This window comes from Ictidomys tridecemlineatus, chromosome 13 (assembly GCF_052094955.1).
Source record: "Ictidomys tridecemlineatus isolate mIctTri1 chromosome 13, mIctTri1.hap1, whole genome shotgun sequence".
Classification (NCBI taxonomy): domain Eukaryota; kingdom Metazoa; phylum Chordata; class Mammalia; order Rodentia; family Sciuridae; genus Ictidomys; species Ictidomys tridecemlineatus.
Window position 1 is genome coordinate 94,152,591 of NC_135489.1, and position 20,077 is coordinate 94,172,667.

At 39.8% G+C, this 20,077-nt stretch overlaps 1 protein-coding gene across 3 annotated transcripts in view; it reads right to left on the reverse strand.

The window, feature by feature from the left end:
* Iars1 (isoleucyl-tRNA synthetase 1) overlaps positions 1 to 20,077 on the reverse strand; it is a 59,702-nt gene that overhangs the window by 16,697 nt on the left and 22,928 nt on the right. For all 3 annotated transcript variants that reach the window (XR_005727347.2, XM_005320861.4, XM_078030594.1), the window contains 15 exons: positions 18,886 to 18,984; positions 17,002 to 17,128; positions 15,683 to 15,756; positions 14,231 to 14,425; positions 12,531 to 12,617; positions 11,114 to 11,197; positions 10,052 to 10,196; positions 8,786 to 8,906; positions 6,853 to 6,944; positions 5,681 to 5,758; positions 4,667 to 4,788; positions 4,165 to 4,267; positions 3,739 to 3,822; positions 3,332 to 3,506; positions 1,020 to 1,132 (listed from right to left, as the gene is read on the reverse strand). Coding sequence is in view for 2 of the 3 variants with exons in the window: in XM_005320861.4 (XP_005320918.2) it covers positions 1,020 to 1,132; positions 3,332 to 3,506; positions 3,739 to 3,822; positions 4,165 to 4,267; positions 4,667 to 4,788; positions 5,681 to 5,758; positions 6,853 to 6,944; positions 8,786 to 8,906; positions 10,052 to 10,196; positions 11,114 to 11,197; positions 12,531 to 12,617; positions 14,231 to 14,425; positions 15,683 to 15,756; positions 17,002 to 17,128; positions 18,886 to 18,984 (1,699 nt within the window). In the remaining variant the exon portion in view is untranslated. The remainder of the gene's footprint in view (positions 1 to 1,019; positions 1,133 to 3,331; positions 3,507 to 3,738; positions 3,823 to 4,164; positions 4,268 to 4,666; positions 4,789 to 5,680; positions 5,759 to 6,852; positions 6,945 to 8,785; positions 8,907 to 10,051; positions 10,197 to 11,113; positions 11,198 to 12,530; positions 12,618 to 14,230; positions 14,426 to 15,682; positions 15,757 to 17,001; positions 17,129 to 18,885; positions 18,985 to 20,077) is intronic.

A 20,077-nucleotide genomic window follows, 5' to 3' on the forward strand; every position in this document is an offset into this window, starting at 1 on the left:
TACTACAATATGTGTGCCACATCAAGAAATTAAGAGGCATCACAGATGACACTTCTTTAAGTAGGAAAAACTTTCCAGGACTCTGTTCAATCTTAACAAAAGGACTGACCCTGAATCCGAAACAGCCTATACATTCTCTACATGGAGAGGTTCCTGAAGACCTCCAACCTGACCACTATAGGGCCTCTCCAAACTTACTTCCACCTGAGAACTTCTCCAGGCAGATATCAAGACTTGGCTTGAGAGCACTGTTAAACAAAATAAACCAGACTCAGAAAGCCAAGGGTCATATATTTTCTCTCATATCGGAAACTAGAGACGATAAAAAAAAAAGAAAAGAAAGAAAAAGCCCGAGGGGTGGCGGTGGGGAGGGAGCTCAAGAAAACTGAAGGGAGGGATGGGAATGTGGCTCAAGAGGTAGCACGCTCTCCTGGCATGCGTGCGGCCCGGGTTCGATCCTCAGCACCACATATAAACAAAGATGTTGTGTGCACCGAGAACTAAAAATAAATATTAAAATTCTCTCTCTCTCAAAAAACAAAAACAAAAACAAAAAAAACTGAAGGGAGACCAGTAGAATAGGGGGAGGGAGTGAGGAGGGGAAGGGAGGGGAGGGGAAGGGAGGGACGGGGAATGAAAATGACCAAATTATGTTATATGTATGTACAAATGCCACAATGAATCCTACTCTTATGTGTATCACTATAATCTGTTTTAAAAACAAAAGATTTGGCTTCCTTTCTTGTGTCATGACTGACTTGTTTCTCACGGAGTTTATTTTTCTGCAATCCAACATTTAAAAGAATTTCTCACAAGTAATAACTACAAAACACTGATTCATGCATTCATTAAACAAACATATGTCAAGGGTCTACCATAGAAAAGTTTAATAGAGCCAATCTAAAGTAAATAACTGGTTTATTTTACCTTGAGATAAACTGTCAACATAGTCAGGAAAGGAATAACTTTCTCATGTTCTTATCTCTTTGTAAAGAACCTTGTAGGAAACAGAAAAATACCTGAGCATCTGAGTGAGCTTCAAACTGTGCAGTCCCACCTGTGGCCTGGTCAAAGGTGTACATGAGACGGATGTCCTCTTCATGCAATTCATGGCCTTCCACGACAATGCTCCCTGAGGGAGAAGATGACTCCATCAGTTCCTCCTCTTTAAGCTGCCTGGTTACTAGTACACTGTGCCCATTTTGATGAAAATTTCACAGCAATAAGGCTGCAGACGTGAGAAGATGTTACTACCCCAGATTCCTACCATTGCTGCAGCCATGAATGTGACATCTGTAGAATACTCTATGTTGCCCTGAGGACAGTTAAGTCAGCACCAATGTCCATTTTAATAAGCTTCCAGGTCAAAAGCTAAAGGGGTGCACCATGAGACAACAAGTTCCCATCTAAACAAGGAGCAGATGGTGAAATGAGTCTTTAGAGTCCACTCACGAGTGGCTAGAAGGGTGTGGTGTGGGTGAAATGAGATGGACGGTGTGAAGAACTTGTAGCAGGTCTGTCCAGGGCCAGCAGAAAGTATGGGAAGATGCTGATGGTGGTCCCACCTTCAAGGAAGCCCCCTGTGCTCTCTTGTCATGTTCCTGGGCTTCAAGCTCTAGGCTGCCAGTTCTACTTTAGGTCCCTGCGTTCTGAAAACTCTTCTGCTTTCCATCAGGACAGAACACTTCATCCAGAAACTACAGTTTAGAAATGATAGGCTTTCAGTTTCAAGTAAGGTTTACTTTAGGAATTTCTGATGTGTTGGTTACTTGGTCAAATGACTTAGACTAGGGACTTAGAAGGCTAATGAAACGGCATCTTCCAATTAAATATTCTGAGCTGAATTAGGAATGAGTGACTCAAGTTTTAGCTGCTAACCTTTTATGTTTTATTAATTATAAAAATTTGAGGAATCTTAAGAGACATGTCCCAGAATTTCCATACCTACTCATCTTATTCCTGAGTCCTTAAATCTCTACTCCAAATACCTTTAGGCTTATGATTTTCAATTTTAGGTAGACCTAATAACAAATAACTTGTGTCCCAGGGTAGCTGAAGGATGTCAAACAGCCATATTCAGACTGAGTACGATTATCATGGCAAGGTTTCAAATTCCTGGGCACCTTGAGACACTATTTAGTGGGGTGGGGATAATGAGCTGAGCTTCCTTCCCTAGCCCCATAAGTTGACAGGGCCTCCTGGCTACATTTTCTCACATTACCCCATATTCTTCCTTCATAGCACTTTATATTCAGCTCTACACTGGGCTTTAAAATATATTTGTTGAATGAACAAATCCAAATTTGACAAATAAGAGATCAAAATGTAGATATCTTTGCAGAAGCGTGGGTAGAACAGTGGTGAGCTCTATCCATTTCTCCTTAACAAGAAGCTCCAAACCTCACTGCTAATTCCCTTTCCTCTGAAACCACTGCAACCTCTTCTTTTGACTCTTTTCAAGTCTTCGTTCTGACACGTCCAAAAATTGTCCTTTTTCTCTCCACAAACAACTTCCAGATGCTCCTGGGAAACACCATTCCCCAGTCATGAAGCCCCAGTAAGCTGTTTTCTCTCACAAGGAAGGATGGTTTTCGAGACCACAGAGGGATTTGTAGAGCTCCCTGGTAACCTAATCCATTTGATCCAGTAACTTCAATCTAGTTATCTCACCTAAAGACATCAATTCTATAAAATAAATACATGCAAAAGTATTCACTGCAACAATATTCATACTATGAATAGACTAAAATGTGATGGTGAGTGGCCTAAAGCACCAAAACCAAAGAATGGTAACATGAAGTATGCACATGAAGGAAAATTATACAGCTACTAAAATACCATTTCCATATACAAATACGTAATATGTTGATAATATAAATTGAAAATACAAAGTTAAAAATGTAGGAAAGAACTGCCAAAGTACATCAAGTACTGAAATACATAAAAGTGAAAGATGAGAAATTTAAAAGTTTAGTGCGATCTCCATTAAGGCTGTGATTCTATATAACTGGTGGAAAGAAGCCAGAATTTTAGCAGTGCACAAGCACTTATGAGGCTACATATTAAACTACAGCGAGTAGTTACCTGTCTATTAGTTACAGGGATGAGTGGTGGGCTAGGGGTAATTTTTATTGTCTTTCCAAATCTTTGGAATTATTTACGTAATTATGAAATGATTTACATAATTTATAATAATTTTTCTTATGAACTTGAAAAAGTTTTTATTTAAGAAGAGCATGAGAAGGTCAAACTCCGACAGAAGCCTGAATATGAAATATGCCCTGGCCTGAAGATATGAAGGAAACGCAGCCCCACCTGAGCGGACACCCACCACTCTTCTGGAACTGCTCCAGCTCCTCATTGTTCAGCTGCTTGATGGCCATCATCACGGCTTTAAAGGCTCCTTTCAGACGCTTCCCCAGGACCATGTGATCTGGTTCTGCCCTTAGCCGAACGCCATACTTGTTTTTATCTGTAGACAGTGTAACTTTTCGAACATTCAGTTCCTATATTTAGTACCCAGAAAAAAAAATATGAGAAATGAAAACAAATTTACATGAAATAGGATATGTAAACAAAAGTCCATAGCAAGATGATTCTATGGAAACTGTAAAATTTCATAAATCTTTATATTTGTTATGATTTACAAAAAAAAAAAGGAAGAATATTCATCAAAATTATATTCTCAAAAAAACAAAAAACTATTTGGATCCCAAACAGATGACTCATCTATCTTACCTCAAGGATATACTTCTCCAAAGACTTGATATCATTAAGAGCTTCTGGATCCTGATGAATAACCACAATTTCTTTCAAAGGATACTAAGAGGAAATAGGAGAAAAATGTTTGTTAAGTAGAAAGTCCTCTAAATGGAAGAAACTGGAATGTTAAATGTTTATCTGAATTGTAAGCTCCAGACCAGTTAGGTTGATCTACGTCCATTCACACCCTAAAAGCAGAAAAGGGGGGGAAATTCTGCCATTGCTAAATGCTATCTATATTAAGAACCCAGTGCTTGAGGCACTGGGCACCACCTAAAAACAAAATAAAGATATCGTGTCCACCTAGAACTAAAAAATAAATATTAAAAAAAAAAAAAAGAAAAGAAAAAGAAAGCAATTCCCACATAAAATGTAAAAAAAAAAAAAAAAAAAAAATCAAACCTTTATTGGAATAGTTTTGCGGTCTCGGATCACTCGTCCAAGTTCAATCACAGACTGCATTCTAGACACTGCACTCTCAGTTTTCTTGTCAATTAATTCCTCACTGTTTGACAGAAGGAGAAAAAAGAAAGAAATTAAAAAGGACAAATCCAAAATAGGCATACTTAAGTGACGAAGAGGGTCAGGCTAGAGAAGGGATAGTCTCTTTTGGCAAGGCACCTGGAACTGCATTAGGGGGCACACAATGAGCTCCCCAGGTGTCCTTAGGAGTGTATCCACATACCACCTGCCACAGTTCTACAGAGGGGTTCTACATACAGCATCCCTCTCCTACTGTTTATGGAAATGGGCCCCATTCTGCAGCTTGAAGAGCAACTTACATTAGCTTGGGTGGGAACTGCCTACTCTTTTCCATTCCTTCCCTGGGAGCTTGGGCTGCCACATGCTCTGGCCACTCCTCTTCCTATGGCCTAGGAAAGGTTTATCTGCATTTGGTTCCTACCGAACACGGGGCAACATGAGGTAGTGAATGCTGAGGGTGTCCTTGTCCTGGACAGAAGCTGGGTCAATCAGCACCTTTAGATTCTGATACATCAATTCAGTGAGAAATGGTGTGTACGGGGCCTGTATGAGGACACAAAACATCATGTCATTCATATACATAACAATAGCTGATCTCACAGTGAGAAACAGTAATTAAACATTTTACAGAATGACAAGGTACTATGCAGACTTGGGCACACTCTGTGAAACAGAAAGGACCTTGTATCTATGAAGCCCAGCAGTAGGGCTACAGTCAGCAGAACTTAAAATATCCCTAAATATCCTTAAATATCCCTAAATTTCTGCAATATGTCAAACAAACAGACAAAAATCAAATCACGAGCCTGTGACCAAGAATCAGTCAAGTCAATATGCAGAGGACTGAAACCTCATCCATAATTGGGGAAACACCACATGCTGTGCAGTATCCTGGTAAATAAAGTCAGACATGGAAAGCACTAGGCATGCAGGACTTTGCACAAAGTAGATCCTCCTACAGTGAATGTTACAGAATGAATGGGGAGATTGTAAAATTATACTGGAGTAGGAGAACGGGATATAGGCAATTAAAACCAAAGGCTTCTTACTATATAATATTCAATTAATATTTGAACTGGAAGAAACACACATTCCAGTTACCTGCACATTTTTCTCTCAATGGTAAGTTAAAAATGTTGTTTGTGTTGTATTTGTTCAGGTAGATGAATTCAGGAAACTCCTGGTTATAATTATGGCAATCCATATTAAGACATGATCTTCAACTATAGATCTTAGTCTAGATGCAAGATTTCTAACCTGTACTGCACTGCCAATGACTATAAGAATCTAGTATTTCTTAGCACTTATTTAAAATATATGAATAAGGAACTAGAGATAAGCTCTTTCAAGACTTTTATACCAAACATATACAAGCTAATGAAGGGCACCACATGCAACCTACAGGCCAGTTTTAGGAACTGGCCAAACATCTCACCATTAGTCTGCACAGAGAAAGCAGGACACTAAACAAGGTCTCCAGGGCCATGACACAATCCTCCATCCCATTTTCACCCTAGTGAATAAAAAAGAAACATTAAACTGCTTAAAAAAAAAAAAAGGTTACCAATAAACCATTTATTAAAAGAGGCAACCTGAAGACAGCAAAGAGCAAATAGCAGAGAGGACACGAGGTAGAACAAGGAGAAATGGTGACAACCACCAGCCACAGAGGGTCATCCACCATGGTGGTCTAATTCATTGTAGGAAAAAATTAAGATAATAATAAAAGAGCCGGGTAGGACGGCAGTAGGAGGCTGAAGCAGGAGGATCACAAGTTTGAGGCAGGCCACAGCAACTTAGCGAGACCCAGTCTCCAAATAAAAAATTAAAAGGGCTGTGGATGGAGCTCAGTGGTAAAGCTCCTAACCTCCTCTGGGTTCAATCCCCATATGAAAAGAAAAAAGATGAAAGAAAATCCAACTATATTTTAGTTTCTCAGACATAACTACTATAAACACTTTAGTATATATCCTTATAGATATGTGTAAATACATATAATTATAAACCCATATGAATTTTTCTCTAATATATTTTAGCCAGAATGAAATTAGTTATGTTGTAGGCTTTTACTATTAATATATTTTAAAATAGGACTGATGGGTGGGAGGAGCATTCACCTGGCCCGCAGTGAGGACACTATCACTTCCAACATTGTCCCACCGTGACTTTTGCAAATGGTCTGCATCCTGAGACTAGTGCTTACGCTATACTCATTCTAAACCAACAACTATATAAGAGTTTTATCCACAACAAACACTTGATAAATAACCGTCTCCAGGGTTATAACAAGGAGGTGCCTCTCCTAAGACCACAGTTATATCTGACGGTACTTGCAGAACTCTAAGGTCTGCACGGTTCCATCCTGCATGGCCTGGCCACTTTCTCCTCAATAGGACATGTCCACATCTATATTGTGAAAACATGAATGACTTTTAGAACTTATAGGTCTCTGTTACCAAATGGCAATCAATACAATTAGTATGCAAGGTAAAAGGAAAAGAAAGTTTCAAAAACAGAGGCTTTTGGACAATGTTCATTTTCCCTTTGTTCTCATTTTTCCAACGCTTAAACTTTCACACACTTTTTGCTTTTCCCACCAGCACCTACCTTTAATCTTCTGCGGTTCATTCTGACATACCAATTGGTTAGAACATCTACAAACTTGACCAGGCGAGGCACCACAGTGTAAAGCCTATAAGCTAAAAGTAAGAGAATCAGCCAGGTGGCCTTTACCAGCCTCATGAGATGAGGCCTGTACACAATAAAGCACAAGCAGCCCTCTACCTAGGGACTCCATTTACTATAGAGACAGTAAGAATCAGACCAAAGCAACCACAAGTGGCTCATTTATTGAGAATAAATAAGAGTCAAACTGTTCAGGAATGCACCCTGAGCCACATGCAAACCCACACTGGTCAGTAGGAAACACTGAACTCCAGTCTGTGTATGTGGCACAGTCCGAGGCACACACCATTCTGGGAAGCATGGTGTGCATGGAGTTGGACAATGTAACAGCACCAACGCAGTCCAGCTTCTTTCCAGTGTACAACTTCACACCTCAATTAAAAACCCGATAAGCAGAAAGCTCTAAAGGTCTATGCCTCTTACGTCCAGAGGACATTTCACAATGCCTGGAAGACACTTTGGTTGTCTTAATTTGTGGGATAGGGATACTACTGGCATCTAGAGGGGGGATCTAGAGATGCTGCCAAAATGATATAGAGGACAGCATAGCCCACACCAAAACAAATAATCTAACCCATACTATTGACAGTGCCACTGTTGAGAAATTCTGACAAAGGCTATGATAAAAACAGAACAGGCTTTCTAGAGATTCAGATAGTCAAGGAAAGAAAGCCAAAGGTGTAGTGGAAAAAGAGACCTCTTGGGCACAGAGGAGGCAGGCCAGCAAAGTTGGGATCTCAACTGAACAGTCTGGGTCATGAGTTGGTCTCTATGTGGATACCTGGATTCCTGCACAAGACCTCTAGTTGCTAGGCAGAGTGAGCTCTGGCCAGGGTATAAGCTCTCCAGACCAACTTCATGGGAAGTCATGGCAGCTGGTGCTAAAAGGTGGCGCAGGCCTCACTCACAATACCCACATTGTCCACCCACTTGTTGACAGCTGTGTGTGAGCAAGCTCTCAGCACTGCCCTTTCCTGGCAGGAGTCAGACTATCACTCATTTTCAACTCCAATCATGTCAATTTGCCCAGCAGCTACACAGTCCTTTTAAGCCAAATTTAACAGTAATGACTAAACCAGGGAAAGCCCAGTGCAGATGACCAGGCTAATGCTGACCCTGGTCTACTCTGTCCAGCTGTACCTGCCTAACAGGGTGCAGAGAAGGTAGGTCAACCTCTGGTCTCTCTTGCCTCCACTGTGACCTGGGGCATCTGCCTGCCCACTTTCTAAACTGAGATGCACCAGTCAATAGTTTCTAGAATTTTTCACTGGATCTATGATTTTACCATTCTCAAACCCTAAGGAAGTCAATATAACCCACTTTCCCCACCTCTCTCTAAAACTAAACTCACTGGTGTTTATTTAGGAAAACAGACCTAAAATTTTTTAAAAAATGCATTATAATAAGTATTACTTATCAAATACCTATTTCTGCCAGTCAACTTATGCGAATCATCTCTATTTAGCCTTATTATAATTCTACCAGGCATTTTGCAGATAAGAAAATCTAGGCCGAGAGACTTGAGGCAAGCCCCTGGAGATGTAGCAAGTGGTAGAGCTGGGGTCTGAACTCATAGCTATCCAGCTCCAAAGCCTATTACACTGTGGAGGAGTGAGGCCACCTGGACACCCCTCAGACAGAATTCTTAAGGGCTTGGAAACAAAAACCTTTCTATAATCAACAAGCTGTAACAAAATTATATTTGGGGATTAGAAGAAATACTTATTTGCTGTCTGTTCATTCTGTTATCTCTCAAAATTTCCTCTATTTTTTTTTCAAAGAAAAGCGATTAAATAATGAAATGACACACATAAACAGTCCTTAATCATAAGAGGACAGACCAGGAGAGACTCACCTGCCATTTCGGTCTCAAAGAAGCCCACAAGTGACTGCATGAAGGACAGAATCCACCGGTCTGTGATATTGGGGCTTTCTCTGACAGTGCTCTCATTGTAGAGGAACTCCATTTCTTCTTCCTGAGGACAATTAATGAGACATTCACATAACAGAAGGGAAGTAACTTACTACAGAAAAATAAACTCAAAAATAACTAAAACAGAAAGAGCAGCAACTCAAATTATTAACAGGCAATCTAATTTTCTGACATTCAGCAATATTATCCATATACACATTAACTTGGGACATAAAGTTTTCAATTCCTTCTTACTATTATTTTTTGGTACTGGGTACTGACCTTAGGGGTGACTGATCACTGAGAAACAACCTCATCCCTTTTAATATTTTAAGATAGGGCCTTGATAAATTGCTGGGATTATGGGTGTGTGTGATGGTGCCTGGCAATAATTGTTTTCTGAGCGAAGTTAAGAGAATTTAGGGAAAAAACTACTGCTCTGCACTGAAGAGTGATTCTGAATTGAGACATATTTGCAAATCTTGTATATGGTTTAAATACTTTAAAATCCAAGGAAGGAGCTGGGTGGGGTGGTACATGCCTGTAATCTCAGCACATTGGGAGGCTGAGGCAGGAGGATCGCAAGTTCAAAGCTAGCCTCAGCAAATTAGTGAGATCCTAAGAAACTCAGTGAGACCTTATCTCTAAAAAAAATATAAAAAAGGGCTGGGTATGTACCTCAGTGCTTAAGTGAACTTGAGTTCAATCAATCAATGGAAGGGAAGAAGGACAATAAAACTTTCTGGGACAGAATACAGGATTATCTACAAACTGAAACCTAGTACTGGGAACTATTTGCATTCCTAGGCTGATGACCTTACCCAGAATACTCTATTCCTCTCTGCTTTTTGCATTGTCCAAATCTTCCTTGATTCTAAAAGCCCATTTCACCTGTCCCTGCTCCACAAACTGAATTCCCTGCCCACTTTGGTTCAGGCAGCAGCAGCACCAGGGTAACAAGAGCAGAGATAATGTGACCTCACTAAACATGATGTCCCTGGTAGGGTATGTTTGTTTTATCTGCTGATAAAACAAACATACCCTACCCTTCTACAGGTGAGGCCCATGACGCACAGAAGACCCTGGACAACTACTGCACCTTCGTGCATGGCCTCCTCATGGCTCTTTGCTGTCCCCAACATCAGAGAGTACAACAAAGTGGCCACACACATGTGGCTTAGCACATGTGCGGCCTACTATGGCCTGTACCTTCTGGAGCCTCAAGATATTCTGGATGAAGAAGCGGTATGCGTTGTACCACGGGAGCAGCACATCCTTAAGGACGTCCCGCACGCCCTCCTCCTTAAAGCGGAGGTTTTCTGCTCTCACCACAGGGGAATTAATCAGATATAATCTGGAAAAGGCAGAAAATTCACATGGGTAAGTTACATATGATCAATTTAAAAGTCAAAAAGCCTTTTGTTTTGTTATAAAGGGGTTACCCATTTGTGACCCCACACCAAAATATGGCACTGCATTCAGAATAAGAGGAAGGTTGCCTGATCCTCAACAAGAGCCACTTCTTGTCTCCCATGGACACTGCCCACACCTCCAATGCATGTGGACACAGGAGTTCAGAGAGAGTAGTAGCCTTTACAAAGAGCAGAGTGTGGCATTTGGGTGGCAGAAATTAGGAATATCAATCACCCTACAGGATAGCCCACGCTATAGTTACTTAGCCTAAATAGTGGATGCACCAAGGGCAAGTCCGACAGATAAATGAGTTGAAGGATAGCCCTTCTCACTGCTCCAGGGCTTGGGTCTTCTCTATGACATGGGGCTGCTGAATGAGACCTTCGGTCTTTTCAACTTGAATACCATGTGATTTCATGATTATGAACATTTCAAACAGTGGCTCAAATTTCTCTAAAACTTCTTTAATATTGATTTATTTGCTCTTACTCATATGGTGTGAAATTAAAATAAATGGTAAAAAAAAAAAAATCCTAATACAACAAGACACGGAAACTAGAAAGAATGTGAGTCATAGGCAACCTGCAACTAGTCTCGGGGAGGCCCTGGATAGCTCATAAAATCCAAAGCAGATCCTTTTCCTCAAAAAAAAATCTCTAGGTTTGAAAATGATTTTATTATATAGAAGACTGTTTTTAGGCCTTAAAATCAACAACCACACTAATGTAACTTTCCATATAACAAATCCATGTTAAAAAGCATAATTACAAACTAAAAACTTAAGAACTGTAATTAAGAGGATGAGAAATGCCAACATAAAAATGACACACACACTCAAGATGAAGCACTGCTTTGTACCTGAGCGCATCAGCACCATACTTCTCGATAATTGAAACAGGATCAGGATAATTCTTTTTTCTTTTGCTCATTTTCTGGCCATCACTTGTAAAGCAAAAAGTAGATGACAATTAAACAAGTAAACCACACAGCTGAATTTTACACATGTATATAGATTATCTGCAACTAGGAATGCACAAATGTAAATGGAAGGCGTAAATAATTTAGATGCAAGCCAGCATTAAGACATACCTACGGTTGTAAACAATTTCTGAATACCATGGGGAGCCATCAGGCTGACTAGAGAAGGAAGACATCTTTGCATTTATCCCAGAGAAATAAAGAATTATAGTTACATAAAAATACTACAAGAATGTTCACAACAGCTTTATTCACACCAGCAAACAGTGAAACATCCAGATGTCTTTCAAGGGGTGGAAGGTTAAATAAACTATGATACACCCATACTATGGAACACTATTCATCAATGGAAATGAATGAACTTTTGATATATACCTCTATCAGAATCATATACTACCTAGACTAGTGGTTGCCAGGGATTGGGAATGAGGGCGGAAGGTTGGAGAGTGAGTGTAATTATAAAGGGCAATAGGAGAAAACCTTGTGGTGTTGAAATCATTCATTATTATGACTGTGTGTGTGGACAGAGAAACCTACATATGTGAGAAAGTTGTGGTCTAGTAAATACACATAAGCAAACGAGTATATCTAAAACAGGAGAAATGTGAATAATATCAGTGGACTACATATGTCAGCCTCCTGGTTATGATATTTATTATTAGACTATGATTTCCAAATGTAACCAAATGTAAACATACTTTTTGACATCTTCATGCATGCAAACTTATAACAATGTCAATAACATTTTCAGTGAGGGAGGAAAGAAAAGCAGGTCTGGGGCTGCAGCTCAAAAGAACATATGCTTAATACGTGAAGCCCCGAGTTCAGAATTCAAGACATGAATTTAGCACTCATTTGCTAAGCCCTTCAGCAAGTTACTTTTCTGTGCTGTAAATTTCTTCATCATTGAAAGGAGATAATTACAGGAGCCATGTGAAATAGTTCTGAAAATTGACAGCTTGAGGACATGTTGATGTACACAGGGTAAGGACACAGATAGATTAGATGTTAGATCTTCCTCCTCACAGCCATACCTCTATATTATTTTATTTATTTTTATTCTCAACGAGTAGAGGTAATAGAAGCAAAGGAAAAATAAGAGTGTCCTATAACAGTCAAAAATTGGAAATAATACTCAGTGGGAGGCAGAGTGGAGCCTGGTGTGGCTCTCACTAGCTTGGGTCTTAGAACTTGTGGGTTCTAGAGCCCCAGAGAGCTTCCTTGTAAGTTAAACAGAGGTTAACAAAACCCCACATTTTAGGACTGAACTAGTCACTACATAGAAGAGTGCACCTGCCTTGCCAGGACAAGACCGTTCACAATCACATTCTTGAAAGGTGGTTGTCCAAAGAGGGCTGTGGCCAGCACCAGTAGGGTGTAAAACCTGAAGAAAAAAAACAACAAAACCCCAACAATTCGGTAAGAACAGAGAAGGAATCCAAGCACAGGAAAAAATACATTTACTCACCGGATTGCATTTCTATTTTTGATACAGTATACTTCTTGATAATCATACAAACCAAAGGTTCTTAATTCTAGTTACACATCATAACCATGAAGGAAGGGTTTAAAAATAAACAGATGCATGGAACCCACCAGAGATCAATCAAATTAGAGCCTCTGGCTTGCAAAGAAATAAAAGCCTCCATCAATGTCCTGGTCCTCCCTCTGCTACCCCAACTCCCCAATAGGGAGCCAGTATAACCAACTATAAAGGCAGCACAGGGTTCCCTCAGCACCACCTGAAACACCTGGTGAAACAAGAAAAAATCATACAGGACAAATAATGTGATGACAAAGTAAAAAAAAAGCACTCATACAAATGGTCAAAAGGCAGACTTCAGAATCTAGCAAATGCTTCTATTTTGTCAGATGTTATGCATCCCATTAATGCATAGCTCCCTAGCCTGTTCCTTGTGAGAACTCTCACATTCCTGCCACTGCCCTGGGTGATGCTTACATGCCACCCTGACATGTTCCTACTATTCCAGGGGTAATGCTCTCCTATCACCTGACCTAACCCTGTACTCTAGGAACATGAGGGAACATAACTAATGAGAAGAGCAGACCCCCATTCTAGTATAAATACCAACCCAGATAGCCCTTTCAGTTCCCCAAAAAAAGGCTAAGAGGACTGCTGGTACCCAGGAAGCAGCCATGATCTGTGGAAAGGGACAGTGGGCATATGGGATCCACACAAAGACTTAAATAGCTGCTAGACTTCACTATTTTTGAGAGAAACAAGCTCAATGGGAAGTCATCTGGCCCTCCCCACAATAGGAATTTGTTTCTGATAGCTGTTCCTATAGATAAATTGATTAGAATATTAAAATGACACATTGAATACACTAAGGTTTGAATTCAATGATTAACAAAAACTGCAAGAGCAGAAAATGACAAAAATTCCTTAAATACATTCCTGTAGAAACATTATTAATGAAACTATAATTAGCACATGGGCCAGCAAATCCTATCCAAAAAAGAAGGCAACTCACTTTTTTCCAATTAAGGGGATGAGCGTATTGCTTAATAGGGCACAAGACAAAACCCAATTCCCAAATCCTCCTCCCTTGTGTATTTTAAAATTTGGATTTTCTTTAAAATGTTAATTGATAAGGCTAGAATTTTTACCCATGCACATGACTACCTCCCCACTATTGAGCACCCAACCTATAATCTTGTAAATACTCATTAAACATTTGAGTAAATAATATAAAAAAGTTAAGAACACATATTGTTTTGTATGACTTAAACTTCCAACTTAACATATAGATAAATGCAAAAATGTTAGTGAAATAATTCAAATTATAATACCATAGTTCTATTTCAGTGAAAGAATATCCTAGTTGAAAAGCATTTTAGTATTCATAGTGGGTAGAAAGGACAGAAAGCAGGAACACAGGCTGTCTTGTTTGCCATGGCCCTAGTCAGCACCCAATGACACATGGTAGGTACTCAATAAAATCAAGAAAACATTTAAAGCAAGAAAGGGCATACCATCCTCTGGTTTGGTCTATGCCTTCGGCAATGAAGTCTGCAGGAAAAGCATCTTCAAACTCCCTCTTGTTTTCAAAAGGATAATGAACCTGAGCATAGGGCATGCTGCCACTTTCGAACCAGCAGTCAAATACCTCAGACACGCGCCTCAGTGATCCTTTCCCACAGCGTGATGGAATGGTCAGGTGGTCAATGCTAGTACACAGAAAAGCAGTACTTCTCATTTTATGCACAACAGAACTTGCAGTTTAACTGCCAGTAATAAACACAGAGCCCCAATACGATATTATTCACAGGTTGTACAACAAGGCATATACAATGGTGGTCCCATGCAACTATAAGGGAGCTGAAGAATTCCTCTCACTCAGTAATGGTCCCGACGCTGAGTAAACGGATTATTCATGTGTTTGTGGTGATAGTGGTGTGAACAAACCAGTGTGCTATAAGATGTATAAAAGTAATAAAAGTATAGCACATATAATTAAGTATAGCACATATAATTAAGTACAGCACATAACATGGTAACAAATGATGTAACTGGTTTATGCATTTACTTATTTTTTTGTGTGTGTGGTAATGGGGATTGAGTCCAGGAGCACTCTGCCACTGAGCTGCACCTCCAGCCAGTTTTCGTTTTGAGACAGGGTGTTGCTAAATTGCCCAGACTGGCCTTGAATTTCTGATCTTCTTGTCTCAGCCTCTCAAGTCACTAGGATTTCAGGTGGGCCACCACCTTGCTTGGCCTTCTCATTGTCAGAGTGTACTTCTACTCATGGAAAAAAAAAGTTAATGAAGCCTTAATCCCAGCTACTTGGGAGGCTGTGGCAGAATGACCAAAATTTAAAATTTCAAAGTCAGTCTGGACAACTTAGTGAGACCCTGTCACAAAAATGAAACTTAAAAAAAGAGCTGGTGATATACCTCAGTGGTAGGGGTAGTTACCTAGCACATGTGAAGCCCTGGCCTTAATTCCCAGTATGGAAGGAAAAAAACCAAAACGAAACTGTCAAAACAGTATGGCTATTATACTAACAGTACCCACCTACATCTTGTGTTTACCATGTTTCTTGGTTGCATCAAGAGGCCATGTCAAGCGAGTCATCTATGCCATCTGGGTTTGCGCAAGAACACTCCAAAATGGGTGTTCATACAAAAAAAGAATCGTCTAGGGATGCATTTCTCAGAACATATCCCATAGTTAAGCGAAGCATAAATGAAAATGCATTTGTAAACAGAAATGTCAGCCATTCTCAAAGGCTTTTGAGAGTACCACACATTATTGTCACCTGGTGTTTCAACTGGGGAGGGAGGACATATTACCTTAATCCTATGCAAGTCATCAATAGTGATTCACAAACTAGCGCTTGCCATGTGCAGCTATGTAATTTGCTAGGTATCATGTCTCAGTAGGAGGTGACAGGACTGAAGTGAATTAATCATTGAGAAACTGACCTCTCTCTGTGGAGATCCGAGATTTTTGCTCCTGACAGTTCTTCAAGTTCTGCCACTGACCCAATGCAAACTACCTGTTAAAAATAAAGTTAAAAGAAAGAGCTCCTTAGAGCCAGAGAGATCAAATTGAATTAATTTACGCAATATTCCTCTTTGAGAAACCTCTGATTTTTCCTTAAAAGCTCATTAAAATTCCAATCTGGGCTGAAGGACAGCTATCTTCAACATGGCTGACTGTTCAACAACACCACACACTGGTTTCTGACAAGGCAAGCACTAACTTGTCCACTTTGATATCTACCCTATGTCAGGGGGATTTTAAACACTGACAGCCATCATCTTAATGGGTAATTATGGAGGATTGACTATGTGCAAATCTCTGCCAAAATCATGGTGAAATGCATAAGAGAAATGACTTGGACTATTGTTCTAAGGCATCTGTGTTTCTTCTTGGCACCTAGAACTTTAATCTGAAATCTTCCCAAGACAAAGCTAGAACTAAGTTAGTGTTCTTGGATCAGATCAAAATACTCAGCCTAACTCACAAGATGTTAGGATTTATCTAAGTAAGGAAGTGAGAGATGGGGCTTGCTGGTACACTCAGAATTAGGGGAATCATTTGACCGGGGCTGTGCCAGCGGGAGCTGCTGTGGGTTCTCACCTAGCAAGGGGGTTTCTGCTACCTACAGGCACCCACAGTCTCTTTCTCCGTCTTTCCTGTCCAGTTCCCCAAAATCTTCTGATTCAGTTACTTCACAGCTGCCTCTTAGGTCCCTAAAGGAAAGTGACAAGTATCCAGGGTGCTATTGCTTATCTCTGCTGTAAAGCTCTCACTAATGGCAGAAGACCCTCTCATGGAAATATGTCTGTGTATCTGCGCATGTACACACACACACACACAAATTTTTGTAAGTTTACTATACTAAAGCAATTTTATAAGTTTACCAAAGTAATCAACACAATGTTAATTTTTTTTTCAAGTTCTGCTTTTTCATTATCTATGTTAGCTTAACCTTAAGTTAATGCTATAACTTAATGCACAGAGGAAGAGATCTGTGTAACACAAGAATAAAGCACTTAATATGTGGATTTCCCTGAGAAAAACGCAGAATGTATTTTTCACTTTTTATAGAAGAAAATTTAGAAATTCAAATACTAAAAATAATTATTTTATGTCATGATTCTAGGAAAGAATAGAGAAAAAAAGAGATGAAATAAGAAAGGGGCAAAGAGAGAAAAACATGACTTTCCACCACATTCACGCTGCATGAGCAAAGTGCCCCAGCACAGTCCACACAGGACACATGGCCCCACCTCACCTCCTCAAAGTCTTCACTGACCCACAGTGGGATGGGGGTGCCCCAGTATCTGTTTCTGGAAATTGCCCAGTCACGTGCATCTTTCAGCCAATTTCCAAACCGCTTTTCTCGCACAAACTCTGGGACCCTGCCGTAGTACATTAGACAATGATTTAAGAAAAAAATTCCATTAAAATAAAAATTGTAAATTATATTCATATAAGCTTTTGTGAATCAAATGATCTGAAATACTGAGCTCACTGCTAGGAACATGTTTTCTTTTTATTTTTTTTCCCCCAGTACTGGGGATTGGTCACAGGAGTGCTCTACTTCTGTACTACATCCCTAACCCTTTTTATTTTTTGAGACAGGGTCTCCCTGAATTGCTAAGACTGGCCTTGAACTTGAGATACCAGAAGCATATTTTATAATGGATAGCACCAGCATACATGATAGCCTTTGCTTCTACTGACTTGACCCAAAGCACATACATTCCCCACATCCTCTTTGTCAACGGAGGACCACCACAGACCTCTCTTGACTAGCCACCCTGACTCTAGCAGCCTCATTCCAATCAATTCTAGTCTTCACGTCATCTGATGACATCAGCTTTACTAAAAAGTATTAGCACAGGCTCCCAATGAGCTGGGTAATTGGAAGTTTCTCTGTGGCTCTCTCTGGTCTCCTCCCTGGTATCCCTGACCTTGCATTTTAGCCTTCAGCAATGAGGTTAAGTTCCTCGGCATGTGACTCCCCATCTTTCTCTGCCATTCAGTCTTCCTTCCCTCTGCCATCCCTACTACTCCCAGAACTTCTACTATTTTGACTGGAAAAGAGCTCCTATTCCTTAAAGTTCAGCTTTGCAGAAATTCCTCTAAGCACAAGGCTGAGTCAGGGTATTGCCAGGCTTCTAAATACATCTTCTTCTTTTGGGCACTACATTTTTATCCTGCTTTCTACAGATCAGTTTATATGTCTATACTCCTTTGAGGTTACCTTATTCCACACTATTACCTTATACATTAGGGGAACTAATGAGCTTGCTAGCTTCAGATGAAAAAGCTGCTTTTTGAGAAGTCACACTTGGCTATAATGTATTAGAAAGCCATAGTTTAAAACCAGTTTTCTTTATTGTCCTGAGATCTCCTCATTTTCCCCAAATCAAATACAATTCTTTGGTTGGGTTAAGTCCCTGTGGGAAGTAAGAATTGAAATCCAAACTCGGGGAAAAACATTCTTTTGAAATGCAGATTTGAATTTTGTTTCATTTTGCAAATTCAAACTTTGCTTCATTTTACAAACACAGGTGGAGATGACATTGTCATCTATTTGCCAAACTTCAGCTGCAGAGAGAAAAGTTTCTGAGCTTAGAGTTTATCTATACCAGGAACTCAACAAGCACCAAAAATGGTTAAGTACAAATGGTGTTTGCAGATACACCACAAAATGTTTATCCTGAAAATTTTTATTTGATGTTAGAAGAGGGAGTAACTCCAGAATTTTTCCTCCAAAGTCATTTTACTATGTAAAATGAATAAGGGGCCATTTCTCATTTCCATTGGGTTTTAAAGAAAATAAAGCTCCTTTACATGTTGTATCATAAGGGTATTACTCTTGTATATTAAATTACTTTATGTTCCTTTACATACAGAATAGAGACAGCTATTACAATGAACAATAAAAGATGATTATAGGGGCTGGTAGAGTGCCTGCAGTGTGTGATTCACTGGGTTCGATCTTCAGTACCACATAAAAATACATAAATAAAATAAAGGTATCATGTTCAACTTAAAAAAAAAGATGACTATAAAAATTAGAGTCATAATAAAAATTGTGACTTGGGAGAGTGTAAACCATACTGACTAAAGCAAAGGACAGTATGAAGAAACACATCTCACTGCTCACCAGTAACACAGGTCGTTGTTCTTCAGTAGCTGCTCCACCATGTGCTCCACTCGCACAAACCAGCTGGGCACTGCTTTGTAAATGAGCGGAGTGTCTGATCTGGGGAGGCAAACACAGATGGAGCCAGTCAGGAGAGATGTAGGCACCCAAGGAAAACTGACTTTCAGTCTTAAGCTACTGGGATTAAAGGGTGTGCCACTGAGCCTGGTTAAAATTCATTTTTATTATAGATGCAAATGTCTTAAGTCTTAAAAATTGGCCATCTCACTGGGGGCAGTGGCATATGCCTGTAATCTCAGCAGCTTGGGATCTAAGGCAGGAGGATCAGAGTTCAAAGCCAGCCTCAGCAATGGCGAGACACTAAGCAACTCAGTGAGACCCTATCTCTAAATAAAATATAAAAAAGGACTAGGAATGTGGCTCAGTGGTCAAGTGCCCCTGAGTTCAATGTCTGATAACAAACAAACAAACGAACAAACAAAAAAACCCAACATCATCTCCACAATACTACGAAGGGCAAAACCCAATAAAAGAACGAGACCAGAGGTGGATGCAGTGCTGTACACCCTTGGAAGGCTGCAGCAGGATTGTAAATCTGAGGACAGTCTTACTGAGAGACCCCAAGGCAACTTAGTGAAAGATCTTGTCTTAAAAAAAAAAAAAAAAAAAAAAGACTAGGTACACAGCTCAATGGTAAAGCACACCTGTGTTCACTACCCAGCACAAAATAAGTAAATAAATAAATAAATACCAACACTAAAAAGAAAAATAAGAGTTCTACTGATGACAGTTTTCTAAGATGTGATATTGTGAATGTCAGTAGAGAGACAAAATATGGGGACTGAATTTTAGGCCACGGAATACTAGATTTTGATCCACATATTTGTAGCATGATCCTGTATTAAGACTTGATATCATAACATTGTATTTCTCAATAAATTCCATTATAAAATTTCAAAGATGTTTGGCATCCTTAAAAAAGAAAAAAAAAAAAATGTGGCCACAACATAAAATAGTGTGTGTCCCCCAACCCCACAACTCCCAAGGAAAGAGACAACTTTTTTGCATTCTCCTAAAAATAAGAGGGCAGTTTCCAAACACTAACTACAGGGTACCCCTGAGATGGATCCTATGAATATGAAGGTACAGGCACACAAACGGCGTAACCAGAGTGTGGAGCTCCAGCTATGAT